Raw genomic sequence first — 20,292 nt, forward strand, 5'->3', positions numbered from 1 at the left:
TTAACAGGCTACTCAGAGGCAGTCCTCGAGGGAGGCAGGAAGGCATTAGTGCTTGATTATACTCTGTCCATGCGGAGAGCAAAAAAAGAGAAGCGAAAATATGCTGTTGAACAAAGTGATGGGAAACTTCTTGCCCCACGGCAGTCAAGCAGAACGGCTGATGGCATGAAAGGAATGAAACATCTCTGCAGCTATGCACACAAAAACACGCTCAGAGACTGTACTGTATACCATGATTCACCTGTACATATGCACTGTTTCAGTAGACTAGAGGGGGGACATCAGCTCCACAAATCACACACACTACGAGTGCACATGGTGTAACCAAGCCTTCGATATTGTTCAATTTACCACGGCCACACCAAACTCCTACATGCGCTGATTTCTACTAACTTTCCAATGTGACAGACAATATTACACATAACAGTCTACCTATCACTCAGCCCATCTATGCACTCACAGGCTGAGAAACAGAAAAAAGGCAGGGCTACATTTGTCACAGTTTACCTTGAAGACGTCCTGTGTGTCGTCCATGCAGTAGACCCTGATGTTATACTCCAGCGTGGAGCAGTACGCGTCAGAGAAGAGCACCAGCCTCAGGCGCTTGGCAGCGCCCATGTGGAGGGACTCTCCCACCAGGGCGAGGGTGCCCAGTTGCTCTGAGAAAAGCCGACATGTCTCGGCCTCGAGCTGGCAGTAATAGGGCTCCGACACCAGCTCCTCCCCCATCAATAGGACGTCCTGGAGGAGGCGGGAGGAGGGAAAAAAACAAGGTGTGAATGGAAGGTCAGGCATCCAATTTTCTGTATGTAGGAGAGAAGGGTAATGTGTTTACCTGGGTACCTGATGTCTGTTTGTGTGGGCGTGTGTTTGTAAAGGACTTGTTAGCAAAGCAGTTTGGCGCAGTGGCAAGGCCCAAAAGTCTGTCCCTCCCACAGTGTGACACTGAAGCTAAAGGCCACAGAAGTATCAGGGCGACAGTTCAAATGAGGAAAGGAGGAATGCTTTGTTCCCTATTCACTGCAGCCCCTACTGACATAAAGACACACATTCCCTCATATAAAGACACACATCCTATAGAGCACCATCAGTTTACTTAATAATGCATGAACGAGGTACTCAATTGACATGAAAGGAGACTCGAATAGATTCCTGGCAAAAATAGATGGTTCTGGAGAAAGAAAAGACACTGGAGGTGCAGTAAATATCGGGTTATTGGGATTTCCGGAATTTCCTTCAGCCTTTGAGATTTGTTAAGAAAGGTGAAAACAACTTGCCAATGTATCTGCAAAACAACACTGACGCCTGATTGTGAGCGGTATTATAAAACGGCAACAGGCAGCACAAGAATTAATTGGTGCTTTAATTTGCAGAGGAGAGAAAAAAACAGACACTGGATTTTTCTTGCTTTGTTGCAGAGCTGTATCACAAGTGCATCTCTAATAAAGATGACACACTTGCAAAAATATCCTATCCCATCACAGCGCGGGATAGTTTTATGAGATAATTCCACTGCTCACTGGGCTAATTTGATGGGGACAAATTGGACCCAAGGTGACAACATTTTCTCTAAAATCCCATCATGCCAGTTGACTGACTCTTCTCATTAGCCAATCAAGCTGAAGAGAGCATTCTGCTTGCCAAATGCCCAGCAAGCCCCTCTAGGATCGATTCAACCAGACACCATCTACATCAATAGAATTAGTATTGACACAATTCATTTACTATGCAACCACAATGGAGTCTCACTTTTTCATCATCTTAATATTTCTTCCAAGTGGAGCAGAGAGTGAGGTGGCTCAATTACACACTGAGCACTCATTCTACAGGCAATTCATTTCTCTTACTCCTTCTGCATGTCCATTTTCACAGTCGCTTTGTGTCTTTCTCGTATGTCCTGAGCTGTACTTCCAATCTCCCACACTTTCTAATCATTCCTCCACATCTGCATTCCCGGCTGGTCCACTTTGCCTCTCTCTGCTTTTTTTTTTCCATTTTCCTTCTCTCTGCTCTCTCTCTGTGGTTGTTTCCACTGTAGTCCACCTGGCTCTTTTTTCCTTTGGTGGCCACGCAGTCAGGCCGTTGGGCTATATTTGGTCCGGCCGATGATTAAAAGTGCTGGTCTAACCTCTGCCTCAGACAGGCCAATCCATCCCACAGACACCCCACAGCCGCCACACACGGGGAGGCTGAATAATTTATGCACAATATCGAACATGAAAGAAGACCTACTAACACTCCAAAGCCCACCAGCACCCTTTCCAATCTCTCTGGATTGTTGAGATGGGTATACTGCCTCGAACCACATTTGTTTGCGTGGTTGTGTGTGTGTGGACACCGACGCTCTTCCCAACTCCATCCTATTGGAGTCTGGCAGTTCTGGTTACTTTCAAATTTCATGGATAGAAAAATGGGGAGGGAGCTCTGTAATTGGAAGCAGCGGTCAAAAATGGTCAAGGAGCACTCAGAGGAGTACTTTGAGGATCAGTAATTTGCTTAGAGAATTTCTGTTGTGAGACACAGGTTGCCTAGCAACTCTTGAGCCGGAGAGAGCCGGTGCTACCAGGCTTTTGTTCCAGCCCGACGAGAACACACCTGATGGTCAATATAATTTAAACCCTATGGAGCGGATGAGTGCTGGGCCAGAACTGCCTTTGCTAAAGCATCGAGTGTGAATTTCAAGTCTCTGCTAAGCAACTTTGTGCTTTTCAAGGAACGTTCTCAGAGAGTTCTCTAACAAATTCACTGGGTGGCAACTTTGTCTTTCTACTGAGGATTTGTGCTGGAGTTATGGTGCTTTCTCACCTCCCAAGCGCCCTCATAGTTCTGCTTCTTGAGGCGGATGGCCCAGTTATCGAGGCATGCGTCAGAGCAGTGGTCCATGCTGAGGATAACTGGCCGGCTCAGGACCACCCCTGGAGGGCCACAACTCACAACGGGGCTGAGCAGGGTCTGGCAGCCGGCCAGGGGTAACCTACACCAGCCAGAGACGAGAGAGGGAGAGAGAGAAGGGAATGAATCGAGATGAATGATGATTTACTCACCAAGTTATTAGTGAGAATTTACTGGTGTCTTGTAACAGGATATGATACTGTGACCTCTGCAAATCATGTAGGAGCTGTAACAGAGAATAATGAAAGCTTGGAAACAGTGAGTAGCTGGACCAAGTAGTGATGAGTAACACTATCACAGCATGCTGCAATGACTGTGTCTTCTGAGACTGAATGCAGCAGGCCAGATAAACAGTGTTTTCCAAACAATTCATTTAACTTAAATCGTGCACATCCCGGTAAAAGGTTATGTTATTTATTTACATCCCTCCTCCAAAGTACTGGCACAGACTCTTAAGCCTTTCCTAATGGAACTGTAGAGCATCAAAACAAACAGCCGAGTGGCATCGAGGGAAGACTGCCAGTTAGGCAGTGTTAAAGAGACCCACCTTAAATCTTCCTTCCTCTGAACAGTGAGATAAATCTCATAGATCTTTCCTCTGGGGATGGCCTCGGGAGGAATGAGCAGGCTGATTCCTAATGCAAATAACAACAAAGGGAGAGGGGTGGGGGGGGTAAGGAAAAGGGGGACAGGCTCATTTGTTCTGACTGAACAACGCTTCTGTCATCTCATAAAAGAAAACCGGCCCACTCAACAAAACTGTACGGCTGCAAAAACAAAAAACAAATCTATTCTGAAGGTCAGAGGCAGCCTCCGTCAGGTACAGTAGATGCAAATCTCTGCGCCGGCAGGCGAGGCGGCATACGTCCCCACGGTCAACAATTAACTGAGACAAAAGCGCACGCTGCGTTGCAGTTTAAATGTCCTCCGTCTGCGACCAAGTAGATAATTGAGACTATGGAACAGACTACTCCAGGAAAATTGCACTTCCCCAGGAGAGTGTGGGAATGTACCTTGGAGAATAGAGAGCTATTGAGGTAGTTGGGAGTGTTGTGGTATTTGTGTGGCGATTCTCAAGCAAAAAAAAAAAAAAATCGGCCAGTTAGAATCCCATTTAAAATGTAGTACAAACAGTGACTGTGTGACACAATCCTAACAGTCTGCGGATTGTGAACGTGGTCTGTTCACCAGAAAAGCATCTGTCTGAATAAGGCAAAGGTGCCTGAACGCTGGCAGCCTTGTCAGAATCTATAAAACATCTGTCTTCTTCTTCTGTGCCTGCTCTGAAACTGTGCTAAATGACAGCATATTTCCTCTGAGTGGATGCCTTTAAAGTGCTGACTTTTTTTTTTTTTCCCCTCTGTGTCCCAATGAGAAGACGGGTGCCAATGCGTGGTATAGACTACACGGGTTTGAGTTAATCCATGCATAAAATATCTGTAAGAGAGTGGAGGGGATACAGAGAGAGAGAAAGATGGCAAGAAAAACACAGGGAGAAAAAAGACCTTTTCTCCTGGCGTACTGGCACTGTCATCGGCTAATCTGGACAGCCTACAATGAGCCAAGTGAAAACAGTCTTCCAGTATAATTATATAAGCTCTGTACTCAGCTAATGTGAAGAGGGGAAGCAAAATAGGGTACTAATGATGTTGGGCTTTTTATATCTTTTATCAGACTAATCTTTAATGGACTATCTCTATTCCCGTGTCCATGCTCACAGCAGGGAAACGACACTTGTGGACAGCAGCTACAAATTCGACCAGCTCTGTCATGAGCGAGGTCGCCTCATAGGACTAATTTATTCAAGGCTTCTTTCCAGGAATCGCTCAGAGTACAAAGTGTTTGGTGCACACTCGTGATTTTTTTTGGTTATTGATAGAACATTGTACTCCATTATGCATTTCAACACCTTGCTTTTTTTTGGATGATTTATTTTCTGGATAAACAAGTGAACCCTTCACACGCAATCCATTTTAATTGCTCAGCTAAAACAAGCCTCTCGTATAATTTTTGGTGCTTCATCGTGCTCCTTATGACTGTTAGAAACTCACTGGTATTACACAGAGAAACACAGCCTGTGCACTACGCTGTTTTGTATGAAGCGCTGAAACACTTTTATGTGTTATCACACTACAAACCTATTAGGAAACCCGCATACACTAGATTTAAAGGCTGAATGGTCTTGGTCGGTTTCAATGAGCTATTGAGACGTTTATGGGACTCAGCTGTGACTGATAAATTCTCCTTGTTAATGTTCTTTCGGAGGCATCGTGTCATTAAAACAGGTGTTGTAAAGTTTCTGTAAATGTTCTTTTTTTATGTAAAGGCAATCATGATGTATGAAATGGGCAATACAAATAAAACCTGATTTGATCCCACCGTATTTTTTACATTTAATAGCAGATGCTGCATTGTTTAGGTGGAACTTTTGTTTGTTTGTTTCAAGTACGGCGACAAAACAGGAGATCCCACAGAGGATTACTGAAATCTTCCTGTAATGGAAACTACTTTTACTGCTCAACTCAGCTGCGGTAAGACTTTTTACTAATTTCCTTCTCAACTTAGAGTTTCCATAAATCACATTTACAAATGAGTGTGGGAAGCAGTAAACTAGTTTGCACCAAGAAAAATTAATTATACATTGTTCATTGTTGCCCTTTAGTTCTCGGTGACTTCTTCTAACTGGACCAAGAGCTGTAAACATAAAGGCTTATGGACATAAAGGGTTATCGATTGGACAGTTCTTGGGGACTTGCATCCAGCTTGATTAGCACTCCAATTCATCCTGCACTTTAACTTCACCTTAAAGTTTGTGTGTGTATTTATCTATTTATTTTATTTTATTTATTTATTTATTTTATTTTTTTGGGGGGAGGGGTTTGTAATTCTGCAGAGGTACAAAAATTGATTATGAGCATTATTGAAACTGCAACCAGACCAGACCTATCATAAAAGGTTGCACAGGTAAAAGAGGACCAAAAGAGTCTGGTCTTGATAGCTGATGTGTCATTTTAGCAGAATTTCAAAAACTATGCTGCTATTAAATCAATCCATCCATCAATCCATCCATTGTCTATACCGGACTATCCCTTTTCAGGGGTTTCTTATGATATACAACTATTCTTGCTCCAAATCTTTTTTCTTCACAAGCTCTTTGTTGAGCATATTGTTACACATGCTGCAGTAATATGCTTCATAACTGACCACGAAGCACAATGACATCACTGAAACTGTCCAATGAATGAGCTCCCTGTCAGTCCAAGTGACTTTCTGTCTACAGCTCTTAGTTTTTGAGAACATGAACTGGATCAAACCCACTGAACTGAACTACAGGTGTGAAAGCACCTTTTATTAAACCTACTACATATCAACCTAAAAGAAGAACCCACCTGTGTTGGGGATCGTCAGCCTTCCTCCCAGGAAGTTGAAGGTCCCATAGGAGGTGTTAGCTACATCACGGGTCAGCGTTTTAAAGTAGCTCTGAGTGGACAGCCTGCTCACAAACTCAGCGGTGTCGGCGTTAAGCTTGCCATTGTGCAATGTGTGTGAGCCGTTGGGAAGCGGGTCCAGCAAAGGCCCGTTGGTCATTGAAAACTTCCCAGTGGCATCGTGGCGAGAGCGCAGGGTGCCTTGGTAACTGGTGGTGGTGGTGGTTAGATCGGGCTGGATGGTGAGCAAATGTGAATTCTCTGTTTAAATAGTAATAATAAAAAAAAAGAAAACAGACAAAAGCAAATGTGTGAATCTCCATGAGTGGCAGGCGAGATGGTTCATACATCACAGAGACAGACCTCACACTCTCTAAAGCTGTCGCAACACACACAGAAAACTGAAACAAACAAGAAAAGACACATGGTGCAGAAAACACAAGACTCACACGCACACATTCTTGACAATACACAAACACAGATTCCACCCAAAGCCAGTCTCTTCCCCTCCCCTCTCTCTATCTCTGTCTGTCTCTTTAGCAACCACACAATCAATTCCAAACAGAACTCAGATGCAGCTTAGCACCCAGAATGTATAAAGGCTTTTTTCACGGTGAATCACAGGCACTGCAACCCAGTTCCCCATCTCCATCCAACTCAGACAGTTGTATTTCTATTACTCGCTGGTAAACCTCAGAGGCTCCACACACACAGGCAGTAAACAGAGTGGGTACATTTCCTGACAATGAGGTGGTGGCGAAACATAATGTGTCAGGCAGGCAAATAAACAGCTTGTGCACCGCACACACACACTAACACACGACATAATACATCTTGCTTAGACTACAAACCACTGTAAACACATTCACACCACCTCCACGACCACAAACAAACACTGGATCACTGGTACATGTAGATGGGTGCTGCATGGTCACGGTGGGCAGGCGGACAGACCGACGGACGCACAGAGGAGGGTAGAACAAAGAACAGTGTCCTACTGCTGTGGGGGGGAGGCCTGCGTGGCCGCGGTGCCCACACACCTGGCTTGCTGGGCTTGATGCCCATGGGCTGGAAGCCAGTGGTGAGGATGGAGGAGTCTGCCACGTCTGCATCCAGGCCCTCCTTCTTGCGCCGGTAGACCAGGACCACCACGATGAGCAGCAGAGTCAGACACAGAGCCACCGCCACCATGCCCACGTAGAGAGCCACGTCCTCGGCCCCGCTGGCGGCTGCAAGGGGAAGACGGCACAACAGAAAAGTGATTAAGAATGACTGAAAAACTTCCCTCAGGCGCTGAATGTGTACCAACAATAAGAATATCAATGTGTGCTGCTGCGACAGCTTTCATTATCTTTCGTGCGAACCTCACTCGAGGTTCTGTTTAATGGCGTGAAATCAGCTGCACGTTCCTTGCTTGCCACCTAATGCTGCTTGACTTCGCCCCTGACTGTTTGATGCAGAGGCAAAATTAGCAAATATGACACAATCATCTTGATTTTTAAGTATTTTCAACAGCCTAAAGCTTCCATGTCGAGCTGTAGACAATCGCAGAGGAGAAAGAACCAGTTTCTGCAGCAGGTATTCAGTGTTACCTTACCTGATTTCAGCACTGGATAAATATATCTTGTGCTAGCATGTTCTTTCTCTCCCCTGTCTTTTTCTCTCTGTCTCCAAGCATACAACACCCTCAAGAGAGACAATGGAAAAATGAAGGATTTGCTTATGAAATTCTAGCACCTCTTACTGAATGTCTCTCTTTCTCTCTAAAAACATAAGAGCGCCTTTCTCCCAAAAGTACAGTATGAAGATGACAGCTAAGCCCAGACAAACATCAATGTGCGTGTGCATTTGTGCAGATGTATTGTGTGTGTGTGTTGTGCAGGAGAATGGGATTTGCTACGGCTGTCTCCCTGGGCTGGGGGAATTTGGTGGCGGAGGTGGAGGATGCTCCTGGGGCCTTTGTGGAAGGCCATTGTCCCGGGGAGCCACGGGGGCGTAGTGCTGTCAACTGAACACAGTCGAGGAGGGGACGCATTGAGCAGCGCAGCTTTGAGGGATGGAGAACAGCGACAAAGGTTAAAGTGCTGCAGGCAGGCGTGCGCTGAGTTGACAACAAAAGGAGGAGGACAGAAGCAGGGAGAGAGCAGCAAACATGCAAGAACGAAAATGAGAATTTAAGAGGGACAAAAAAAAAAGACGAATCAAGAGACAGCGTGTGCCTGTGACTGACAGCATGCGCGATCTGCGTTTCAGCAATGAGCAAGAAGTCCTGAGGGTTTGTGTCAAAATCGACCTGATTAACAGCTACCACATATTTGATAACTATCTCTGGACTGCCGTGGTGTTTTTTCACCCCTGTGTACTTTTACCACTTGACAGGGACTGCGCTCAGCCTTGGAAACACAGATTTGACAAGTTTTAATTGGTGTTAGTAAATCTGCAACATGAAAATGGCACAATTAAATTAGCGGCGCGCTAGCAGCTAGTTGGGAAAAAAAGAGAAAAATGGTCAAAAAGAGTACTCTTTTCTGTGTCTCATTCTCATCTCTATTCATTTCTTTTCATCCGTTTGTCCTTGCCTTCTCCTTTTGCCTCAAAAAATCCATTTCTTTGGACAAAGCCGCCTGACATGCCCAAGTCTTTAAGAGAAATGCCCGAATCTATTTCATGGGTGATTATCTCAGTACAATCTGATACCTTAAGTAGCGGGATTATATGCAGCCAAGCTCTATGGCAGCCTGTTGTAATGGCAGAGATCTCTTGACATGTAATCAATTGTAAATGACTTGCTGAAGATAAACACAAGCGTGTGTGTTCTTGCCATCACATCGCACGTCTGCACAGAACACACTTAGGGCGTGAAGAGCCTTACAGGATACATACATCCATCCTCCACCTCTCATCCTGTCCATTTACCTGCCTGTGCCTCTCTCCGTCTCCGTCTCTCTCCTCAGGGAAGAACAAAGGTGCTTAACTGTAAGCAGCCCGGCTAAACCTTCCACCTTCCACAATGAGCTCCAAAAAAGGGGGGAGAGACTATGGCTGAACCTCTCATTAAAGTTCCCAAATCCAATTGTCTTGGTGAGTCAAAGGCCAGGCGAGGCAGTGATATTTGGACTTCTAGCACTGCAGTCTACAGAGAGATGCGCAGCCTGACTCAAGACAAAACAACAGCGGTCAGCAAGGAGACAGGCCTACTGGGTTCTGCTGATTGGATAAACATAGCCTCAGATTGGCCGGTTGCTGTTTGCTTTCTAAGGGCAAACCAAAGGCACCTGAGCTAAACTCAGATGCAAAGATCCAGTATCTCAGCCACTGCGCACACACAATTCTTGCACCCAGACAATAAAGTCAGTCAATCAGACAATTCTCTCTCTCTCTCTCTCTCTCTTCCTCGCTCCCTCTCTCTCCCTCTATTCTGTCTGTAATCTCTGGTGGCTTATCGGAGCATCGCTGAGTGAAGTTTTATCTGACCCACCAGGTGTCACAGCGAAACGATCCCGATGCTCGGTACAACCCTGACCAGCAACTGCTCTCAGCTCCTCTTGGCCCCCGCTCATTGATTTTCATGATGCCAGCCAATAATTGAAAGGACATCCATCACACTTTAATTGACATAGCTAATCAGGTTTTATAATTGGATGGGCTTTACTTTAGTCCCCCTCTAGCGCACTCTCTCTCTCTCTCTCTCCTTCCTTTTCCACACACACTCTCTACCAATTTAACTCTCCTTCCCTCTTTGCGGCCTGTCACTCCATCGTTCATTTCCACTTGATGTAATTGCTGGCGAGGAACTTTTGATTCTCTTTGTGTGTGACCTCTCCTCATGATTGACACCCACCTGCGGATAATCTGTGGATCTGATGAGCTGTTTTCAGAGTTGACCCTGGGCCAATCTGTGTTTGTTCCCCTCTCTGAAGCTTTAAGTTCAGCTCCTCAGACTTGCTCCAGGGCTGGCTGGTTAGGGATCAGTTTCACTTGAGATGGGCCAGTATGGATTTATAATTCATCTACCTCTGAGGCGATGTACCAGGCTCCTGTTGAAGTTCGGACCCTCTCTGCATTGGCAGTCGGCACAATGTCCGCACCCGATAGTCCTCAACTCTCTCTCCTGCATTGATAAATAAAAGCTTCGCAGCCTCCTGTGCCTCCTCCTCGGGCATTTATCAAGAGACATGAGAATATATTTCATCCCATGGCCAATCCCAGTCACCCGCCCGAAGATGAATAACATTGGAGTTCTTAAGGTCAGGGAAATATGGCTACTAAAACTCTCAAAGTGAACGTGACCATTACTATTCTCCACAATACAGTCGTCCCATCCCTCAGCGGGTCCTGGTGAAATATGGCCCAAAATAAATGGTCAGCCATTTTTCACGCAGCCCGTGACCCCCGCTCTGACAAAACACACCCATGACGACAACATCAGCTGCTCCGCCACCAAATTAGCCCCCGTACTGGAAAGCAGGCTAAAAACAGATTAATAGTTTGATGGCCTTCGCACAATCATTTGTGACATCCCCAAAACGGGATGCTGCCGCAAATTAAGTTCATTACCTTCATTACACACATTAAGCCAAATAATTGTTTTTATGTTGTCCTAATTTCCTGTGCCAGAGAATACGAGCAGCGTTATATTTCCCCCACTATCATTTTCGTGCCCTCTAACACCTGTCTGCCATTTTGGCTCTGGCACACTGCCAGCGCATTTATTATTTGGCTGCACAGATTACGTGGCTCCATCTTAGGCTGAACTTGTTTGCTTTATGAAAATGATCCTGCCTGGGTCAGATCTGTTTATTTTAGACACAAAGCACTGATTCTCATATATGTAACACCCAAAACAATAGCTTCAGCTAACGTGCGCCATTTCTGTCTTAATGAGGGAGATTAGACGCGTCTGTGAGGTCCTCAGACAGAGGACACCTTTTGTGGCAGAGCAACTCCGGCTCACTCTGCAGTCGCATTGTTTGATTACACTGGAGAAGAGAAGGGTGCCTTTTGTTTCAGGGGGAAGTTTTCCATCTCAGCTAATAGCCTGCAGACATGGTTGAAGTATGGGAGTTGCTGACAAGCCAAAACCATCTTGCTATTTTGCTTATTATAATACTTCACACAGCCGTTGTCTATGGAAACACATCTGCTGGGAACAGATTGGGACAGGCATTCTTCAGAGGCCAGCGCTCTGCTCTGCACTGTCAGTGTAAATACTGAGCGACCATGTGTGTGTGTGTGTGTGTGTGTGAGAGAGAGAGGAACAATGACTGGCATCTTTGTGTATATATCTTGCCTCTCTGGGGAGGAGCTGCTGACCTTTGATGATGGGCTGACTTAGCTCCCTGGTTCACTGCACCAGCCAAACCCAGCTAACGGTTGACACACGCACATGCATGCACACACTAAGACACACATTCACACTAACACATATACATGAAAAACATTCGCGCAGTCGCCCCGGCTCTCCATGCATCGGTCTATCCGATCACGTCAATAAGTGCAAGATACGTAATTGAGTTTATTAATTCACTGGCTCATGTCAACCAAATCCCCATTTAAACTCTGTGTTTACCATGCAGATCAGCCAAAGAGCGCACTATTTATAACATTTTCTCTGTGAGATGCCACCCTGAGACTCATCATTTCTGGATGGGAAGCTGCAATATCTTTCCGTCTTTGATATCTGTAGGGAGCGACAGAGCTCTCCCTTCGTGTCCATCTGGTCAGCGGCGGACCCTGCGGTGCCACTTTCCACTCAGCTGCTGGCTCGGGCTGTACGAGCTTCGCGGTCTCTAATCCTGACAGTATGCACATGGTCTATTAATGACATGCGGGGAGTGGCAACACAATACTGGCTATTTAACACACACACAAAAAGAAGATTAACTTGAAATATGTAGCTATATAAAACAAATGCACGTTGAAAACAAACACGGCGCACGTGCATACCTGCCATGTGCTGTTTCTTGGCTGAGCTGACCTGTAGCACGTTATCTGGCAGGTTGTCTTTTAATCAGAAGAGAGATGGTTTAATTCTCAGCTCTATTAATAGGTCAGACAGCATCAAAGCACCGGCGCAGGTGAAAAGATTGTATATTATATCCTCTCGGTGAGCGTCACATCACTGTTTATTAGCAGCGATAGCCTGAAAAGGTCACGCAGATGGGGACGAGCGGGAAACGGGCCGCAGAGTCAGTGCAAGTGTCTTACGGGATGGACACGTTTCCTTTATGAACCTCTTCTAAAATACACTCAACATCTATCACAGGAAGCGGATGCCATAAAGGAGGCATAAAATGTTTATTTGATCTGATAAAAGAAGGAGAAGGACACACGTCTGTTACTGAAGTGGAAACTGTATTCAGAAACAAAAGCCTTTCCCTCCCCATCCTCTCTACCTGTCTTGGTACAGGGGCTAATCGATGCTAATCCTGTACACCTGTTCTCCATGTACTGTTTGCGATCCACTTGTTGTTGTATTTGATGAAGGGCTTGGCCTTGAGAGTGCTGCGCTTCTGTTTTTTCTATTATTCAGAGCAGTAGTGTATTTTTAAGCTACAGCTCTGAAAAGTTGTTTTGAACATATTTATTGAATTTAAAATGTCCATTAGCCACCCATCAGCTCAGTTATAAAAAGCAAATATATCACTAAACTGCACTCTGCTGATCCTGTTGCAGACACATGTTTAAAAATACCTCGTGCTACTGCATCTTTTCTATTGTTCCACTGAGCTGAACAGCTGAGAGTATAGTTTGCCGTATGTGGGCGGTAGTGCACTCACTCTGTGGGCACTGCTCGCTGGTGCAGTTGAGAGACTGGAGGTCGAGCCCCTGGCAGTCCTTGCCCCCGGTGCCAGGTGAGGGCTGGGTACACTCCCTGCTCCTCCACATCGAACAGTCTGCACCACACGCCGACCACTTGCTCCACTCGCTCCAGCCTCCGTCCACTGCAGACAGATGTGATAAAAAAACATGGGTGAGCGCAAAAACACACACACTGCTGCAAAAACTCAAGCCGATCCACTTCAAACACTTACATTCTAGTTCACAGGAAAACTATTGATTGGAAAACATGCCGAACGCTTTCAATAAAACAAGCTGCAACTTTTTTTCTTACAAACTGTGTGAAATGTTAAGGCTCTACACAGGGAAGTTCACATGCAGCAGCGGTGTAAAAGGAGTGGTGTATTTGCGTGTGAGATGAGAACAACTGGTAGAATACTCTGTTGCCATCCTGTGCAAATCCACTTGCTCTAAAATGGAAACCTGGCAGGGAAAGCATTATAAAGACATGCAAATCCACTTGCACACACTCAAATCCAGCAGATGCACAGGGAAACCAAAGCGTGTAAAACTGCTGAGGAGAGCCATATTGTCTCTATTCTGCTTTCTTTGTTTATTTCCAACATGGAAATCAGATGCAACTAAGCTAAACCCCAATGGGATGAGGGTGCTGTGGAAGGTGCTGTGGCCTGGTAGACCCAGCTGTCAACAAACTAAATCTGTACAGGGAGAAAGACTTAACCTCTGGGAAATTGGCCCTCTAGTCTGATATCAAACATACATGCACATGCAAATATCTCGAGTTAAAAACTCGCCTAAAACGTGAACATTTGTGAGAGGAAGCAAATCTCCCCCCATGTGATTTCTTTGTCAAAACAAGCTGTTACTATAGCAACATGAGGATTACCTGCTGTGTATCTGAATGCAAGACACAGGTGGTATTACTCTGAACATTACTGTACATTACACCTGCAGCCTGTTTCTATCTACCAGAACTTCAAACACACCCTTCCATCAGCGAGCACAATGAAACAAATTGAAATGGGCTGGTAATAGTTCTGAGAGGGCCCTGCTGTAAGAAATATCAGTGGCTTTACCACACGCAGAGAGGGAGGCCATTTTGCAATGGTTGGGGGTAATTTGGCATTGTGGCCGGGGTGGGGCGGCAGCTGGGAGTGATATTGACAGCGACGCGGAGCCAGGCCTGGGGAAGGTTACCATAGGGCTAATGGGGAAAAGAGCAGTAATGAGCTCTCACGGGAGAAAAACGCCACCATCTTGCTCTTTCTCTCTCCCAAATGTAAGGGCGAAGGGGACCAGACAAGAATCACCAGAGCTGCACACACGCACGCACGCACACACACACACACACACACACACACACACACACACACACACACACACACACACACACACACACACACACACCTCTATGACAGTAGTAACCCTCCTCCTGACTGACCTAAGTGCAAGGAAACCTTAGTGCTCATTAATCCTAGCAATAAAGAGTGCAGGGGGCATGACCCGCTGCAGGTCAGCGGCTTTGGTTAATAAAACATAAGTGAGATGTTACTCAGGGTGGGATACCCATCACGGCATAACTCTACAAAGCAATTATGTTATTTGGTTTTTGAGCAAGCCCCCAGTTGGAAAAGGAGCTAAAAGGCACTGTAAGCGTATTAGGCCAGAGGCACAGGTGTGTGAATTGGACCTTGCTCTCACACAAATCTGCATGTTTGTCTGTGTGAGTCCTTGAATGATTGTGAGAGAATGTGAGAGGGTTTGGGTTTGTGTGTGTATGTGTGTGTGTGTGTGTGTGTGTGTGTGTGTGTGTGTGTGTGTGTGTGTGTGTGTGTGTGTGTGTGTGTGTGTGTGTGTGTGTGTGTGTGTGTGTGTGTGTGTGTGTGTGTGTGTGTGTGCGTGTGCGTGTGGTGGGATGCTGACACAGCTCGGGACTCTTTGCAGTCAGATCCATTTGGCAGAGAGAGCAGAACCAATCAGATAATTGTCCTTGTTTGGCATTGAGTGGACCCATCCGTGGGCCAGTGGGCTGATTATCCAGGCTGGGAATGAGAATGATTGAATAGCGAATTACATCCTAATGAATATATTATGTCGCCCCTCAGTTTATCCACACCACTGTGAAATAAAGAGATGAGATCAACATCTGCCCTGATGAGGTGATGAAATTCTGCTTCCCTTCTCCACCATAAAGCAAGACTAATGGCCATGCAAATAGCGTTTTCAAACAAGGAGATTGGAGTGGAAAACATGGTGCTGCTCGTGAGAGTGTGGATGAGACACGAGCACTGCGACCTGAGGCTGAGCAAAACCAAAGAAAGATGGAGATGCATAAACACCTCTTGATGGCCTGTCTGACTCATGAGCACATGTTGCAAATATTTCAAAGCAGAGGAGGTGTTTCCACAGGAGCAGACACCAAAGAAATGTTTGGACAACATAACAGGAACTGGAAAGATAGTAAGCGGTTACAAAGAATGCAGTGAAGCAAGAAAATCGCCTTTTTCCCTGATATTCCCCTTTCACATTCAAGGCTGAAATCAGAACCAAACCTCATCTTTCTATTTTTTCAGAATCCACATAAGGAAATTGTTATCCACAGGCTGAGTTTTCCTTATCAAATCCCCAGAAAGAGATTGTTAGCACGACTGCAAAAGGCACCACAGCTGATTTTCAATCATGCAGCACCACAGGTTGTAGGTCAGGCAGGTCTCAGAGGACGGGCAGTAATACAATAGCCCAGTGGCAAGCCCCCATTTGGACATGTTGTCAAGGGGAGAGGCAAAAGGAACCCGACCATTCTCTACAGGTCGGTAGGAGGGCCTGTTTGAGGCTTTGCTGTTCAAAATGACAATGGCTGCTGACGAACAATGTCCGAGATCATCGGACACCTGTGGTTTCTGTGTCCTTGAGGGGAACACGAGGAGGTAGACAAGTGCCACTGAGACCAGCGGGCTGCCCCACTGCTCCCAACGTCCTGTCGACACATGTGTGCCTGGTAACCGTCCCAAATCCCAGTGTTCAAAGGCAGCGGGGGAAAAAAAAGGCTGCAGAAAAGCACAGACCCATGGCAGGGGGTTGATGGCTTGGCCACAGATGTGGGTGATGCGACACACATTAATAATGTGTATTCTGACACATTTTTTGACATAGCTGAAAAGCAGATTTTTTGCTGTGGGTGTGATACAGCATGTGACTGATAACAGAACAAAGCCGAGTCTACTCCCTTATGTTAACTAAACCATTAGAACACACCAAAATGAGACAGATTGACATATGAAGCGGGTGAGCCAAAACAAATGGCACAGAATGATTAAAAGCAGTGCTGATGCGAGGCTGTCACCAGATGGCCATCGTCTTCTCGCAGTCAACTAATGTGTTTTTCTGTCACATTTATTAGCCGTAGTCTTATTTATTCCTTGGATAAAATATGGAGTCTCCTGAACAATCTCTGATAATATCCAGAGACGCACAAATGCTCACTTCCGAAGCAGAATTAGACACTCGCCCGCAGTGCAGACAGCAGACACATGGGTGCTAACTTGCATGTGTACAGCACGTACATGCGCAAACACACACTTACAAGTACGCGTGCACAAATACACCAGCCCCGAGTCTGTTTATCTTCCATCTAGTAGAATTCTCATGACTCCTCTGGCAAGCCTGAGGGATCAGTACAATATTTAAATAATTCACACGAGTTAGAAATCTCTTCAGGTTGTTTGCTGTTCTTTAACACATCAGTAACAGCTCTGTTTATTTCTGTGGGGACTAACTATTTGCTGTTGGCTCAGGTTGTGCATCTTTGTCGAAAATGTTTGGCGCGAGCTGACATTTTGCCACGACTGTTGGCTCGGACCACAAGTCAGCGCAGGGGTAGAGTCAATGAGAGGGTGAGGGATGGACTGCAGATTTATGTGGGATTCATCGGCGGGATACCATGAGATGGAGACAAAGGAAAAATGGGGAAGGCAGAGAGAGGAAAGCGAAACGGAGATAAGCTCTTGCATAGTTTGGCTACCGGCCGTCTCAAGTGTTGATCTGCTCTGCTCTGCTCTGAGCCTCAGGCTTTAGCCTCAGCCTCCTCCTCCACAGCTCCCTGTGTCTCTCCCAGCATGGAGCCCATCTGATCTGCCACACAGGCCTCCGCCAACTCTCATTAAACACTTTGGAGACTTGGACAAAAATACAGATGAGCCTCTCTAGCTTCACAGTTTCCAGATGAGAGGTGGGAGCTCACATTTAGATACAAGACTCATTGTGAACAGACATGTGGAGGGTCAGTCCGCATGAAGAACATGTATGAAAATATGCCTCTGCGGCTGGAGCTCAGCACCACTCCAGAGCAATCAGACTACTTTTGAAATAAGGAACGACACATGGCCATCAGTGTTTCAAAAAGAAATACATATATACTAGTGCAGTGCAGTGCAGAGACAAATTCTAGCCTTTGCATGTTGCTGGCACCAAATTCAAATTGATTTGTTTCCAGCGAATATTCACTCAGCTGACAGCATCTCTTTCTCCCCAGAGGAGGAGTACAGCAAATCTGTGAGGCCATCAATGTGTTTTAGACAAAACAGACACAGACTGCAACGGCAAATTACAAAGAATAAGCAGCTAAAACACCAAAATATATTTTTCTGTAACCCATTTCAAAGATGTAATGCTGTGAGATAAATGCACAAGAGAGCTAATAATCAACAAAGAATCTCAGTCTGGATAATTAATTAATTCTTGAAACAAGACCAGCATTAAAATCATTCAATTTTTAAAATGCAGCTCAAAAACAAAAGGCGCCGTAGAGCAGAAACGCCTCTCAAGGCTGACTTAAAAAAATAAAGAAGACTACGTCTGAATCCAAATGTCAGCCGTGTCTAAATAAATAACATGATGTCTATCTGCAGCATTACAGCTCCCCATGTAATTCACTCTTCAAGTCTCTTTCTTCAGAAATAAGCTGAAATCACCTTCTACTGTGCATCTAGTGGATTAGACTTGCAAAGGCTATAAGCACAGTGATAATTAAAGTTGTTATCCTGTATGTGAGGATGCTCTCTGCCAGGCTGGCCTCATCTGCTCCCCCTTGCTGAACGTGACTCTTAAATGAGAGCTCCTATTCATTTATTCCGGCTGATGATTCATACATGTGTTAATCATGTGTTTGATGAATCAAGGTAAGGATTGGGCTGCGTTTGGGGGCTGTCTTCTCTGGGCTGTGTGGGCGTGTGTGTGGGTGACAAATGATGGGAGCAGTCAGTTCATCTTGGGGGACTTCAGAGGCATGTCTGTGAGTACACAACAGAGCCGCTGCCACTTGTGATTGGAAACAACAGCCCATCATCCCCAGGCTCTGGCGTGGTGAACTTCGGCCTTGAGGGGGACCCTCTCCGGGGTCCAACAGCTGGGGCTGTCTGTGCCGCCGGTGCTATGTCTGAGACAGGTAACGAGTGAAAAAAGGAGGCTGCTCTCTGTTGCTAAACAACAGGACCGATCGAGGTGTGACCGGGGTCACGTCGCTGTAGCGTCGCTCATCAAGAGAAAAAAATGTTCTTTCTCTTCCAAAGTCTATGTTCACGGGGCTCAATGAAATTTCTGCCACGGCACCCCAAGAGCTGAAATTACACACTTTCAACTTGTGGGGCAAAAGGAAGAGAGAGGAGGGCGGGTTTGGTTTAACAATAGCAGCTTGGACTGACATTAATCTCTTTAAGCTCATGGAGGTCAGTATCCTGCTTTGCTATGGGGGAATGTCAAGCATCCCTGGACACCTCTTCTAATTCCATTACTGGTTGCACCGCCGCTAATAATTCCAAATCCACCCAGATAGAGTCCTGATGGACCGTCGTGCGTTTCTCCTTTGTCTCTCTCCTCCTGCTGTATTCCAGCGGGCCATGTTACTTACACTCACGCTTGACATCTAGTGATGTCTTTACATGGGAGATGTGTAACACAGCACCCTGATTCAGGAAGATAACCTCTGTTTTAGGCAGGGAGAAGCTGCCGCTGCCAGAGGTGTTGGATTTCCCTCTCTGCTATTTACCGAGCGTGGGAGATTTCTCCTGCGGTCAGCATGGCTGCAGAGTCCCGGCTATATGTCCACAGACTGATCTGCTGGCGGCCAAACAGCCAGCTCTAGTACACACTCGGGCTTTCTCTACCACTCCTTCCTCCTCTCTCTCTCTCTCTCTCTCTCTCTGGGCTTTGTTCCTGCTTCCCTCACACTGTATCTGATTCCATCTATCTCTATCCCTGCTTTCACCTTACACCTTCTTTTTCCCCATCCTGCTCTCTCCCTCTCTCCCTCGCTATCTTTCCCTCTGTCAGGGGGCTAATGTGGGACTGCAAATGAAGCAGCTTGACTTCCATCTCAGGCTAAAATGGATCGATATGTGTTGCTCAGTATCAGGCAGGACACTCTCTGCCTCTCCGACTCTCCCTCACAAGGGAGAACGGAGCAGGCAAATGAAACACCCTCAACTCCTCACACGTAAACATGGCACACGGGCCGCCATAATTCAGCTTTTTATTGCCCATATTTACTGCATAGCTTGAGCAGCAAACAATAACAAATGCACTAGCTGGTCTGACACAATGCCATGGCTGGGACCATGTCTCTTAAAGCAGACAGGCCTCTGAAATAAAAGCAGGGTCTGCACACAGCGCAGAAGATAAAGAGATATGTGAACAAAGAGTGATAAAAATACATCACTTCCAGGATGAGGCCTTACTGTGAAGACTAATAGGCTCTGACATTGCTGTGTAAGCGCTCTAATTGCAGGAAAACAACAGAAGCACTGACATCTAAGAAAAGACCTGCCAAAATAAAGATGAAGTGATGACTTCTAGATGCAAAGAAATGCAAAAAGGAAGCCACAGGAAGCCAAGCGCCACAGGACAAACAGGGTTGCCTGGGAGTTACCTGGACAGGTGGCCACGCAGGCACTTTTCTGGACGTTCTGCCCCTCACAGGATGTGCCTCCATTCAGTGGCGTGGGGTTGGTGCAGCTCCGACTCCTCTTCTGCCAGCCACGCCCACACACGGCACTGCAGGACGACCAGGTGGTCCACGTGGACCAGCCGCCGTTGACTGTCAGACCAGCGCCGGTGGGGATGGAGGGGTGAGGGACGGGGAGGGAGGAAGGGAGGGAGGGATGGATGAAGGGACAGA

The 20,292-nt window shown here is 46.2% G+C and overlaps 1 protein-coding gene across 4 annotated transcripts in view; it reads right to left on the bottom strand.

Moving 5' to 3' along the window:
- unc5a (unc-5 netrin receptor A) overlaps positions 1 to 20,292 on the bottom strand; it is a 122,179-nt gene that overhangs the window by 11,874 nt on the left and 90,013 nt on the right. Inside the window, exons 6-12 of one of the 4 annotated variants that reach the window (XM_070962375.1) lie at positions 20,044 to 20,211; positions 13,100 to 13,264; positions 7,319 to 7,549; positions 6,282 to 6,581; positions 3,440 to 3,527; positions 2,806 to 2,974; positions 508 to 741 (exon numbers count right to left, since the gene is read on the bottom strand). In XM_070962375.1, the coding sequence (XP_070818476.1) occupies positions 508 to 741; positions 2,806 to 2,974; positions 3,440 to 3,527; positions 6,282 to 6,581; positions 7,319 to 7,549; positions 13,100 to 13,264; positions 20,044 to 20,211 (1,355 nt within the window). The remainder of the gene's footprint in view (positions 1 to 507; positions 742 to 2,805; positions 2,975 to 3,439; positions 3,528 to 6,281; positions 6,582 to 7,318; positions 7,550 to 13,099; positions 13,265 to 20,043; positions 20,212 to 20,292) is intronic. The other 3 variants (XM_070962376.1, XM_070962378.1, XM_070962377.1) reach the window with 3 other exon arrangements.

Source organism: Chaetodon trifascialis, chromosome 5 (genome assembly GCF_039877785.1).
Source record: "Chaetodon trifascialis isolate fChaTrf1 chromosome 5, fChaTrf1.hap1, whole genome shotgun sequence".
NCBI classification, from domain to species: Eukaryota; Metazoa; Chordata; class Actinopteri; order Chaetodontiformes; family Chaetodontidae; genus Chaetodon; species Chaetodon trifascialis.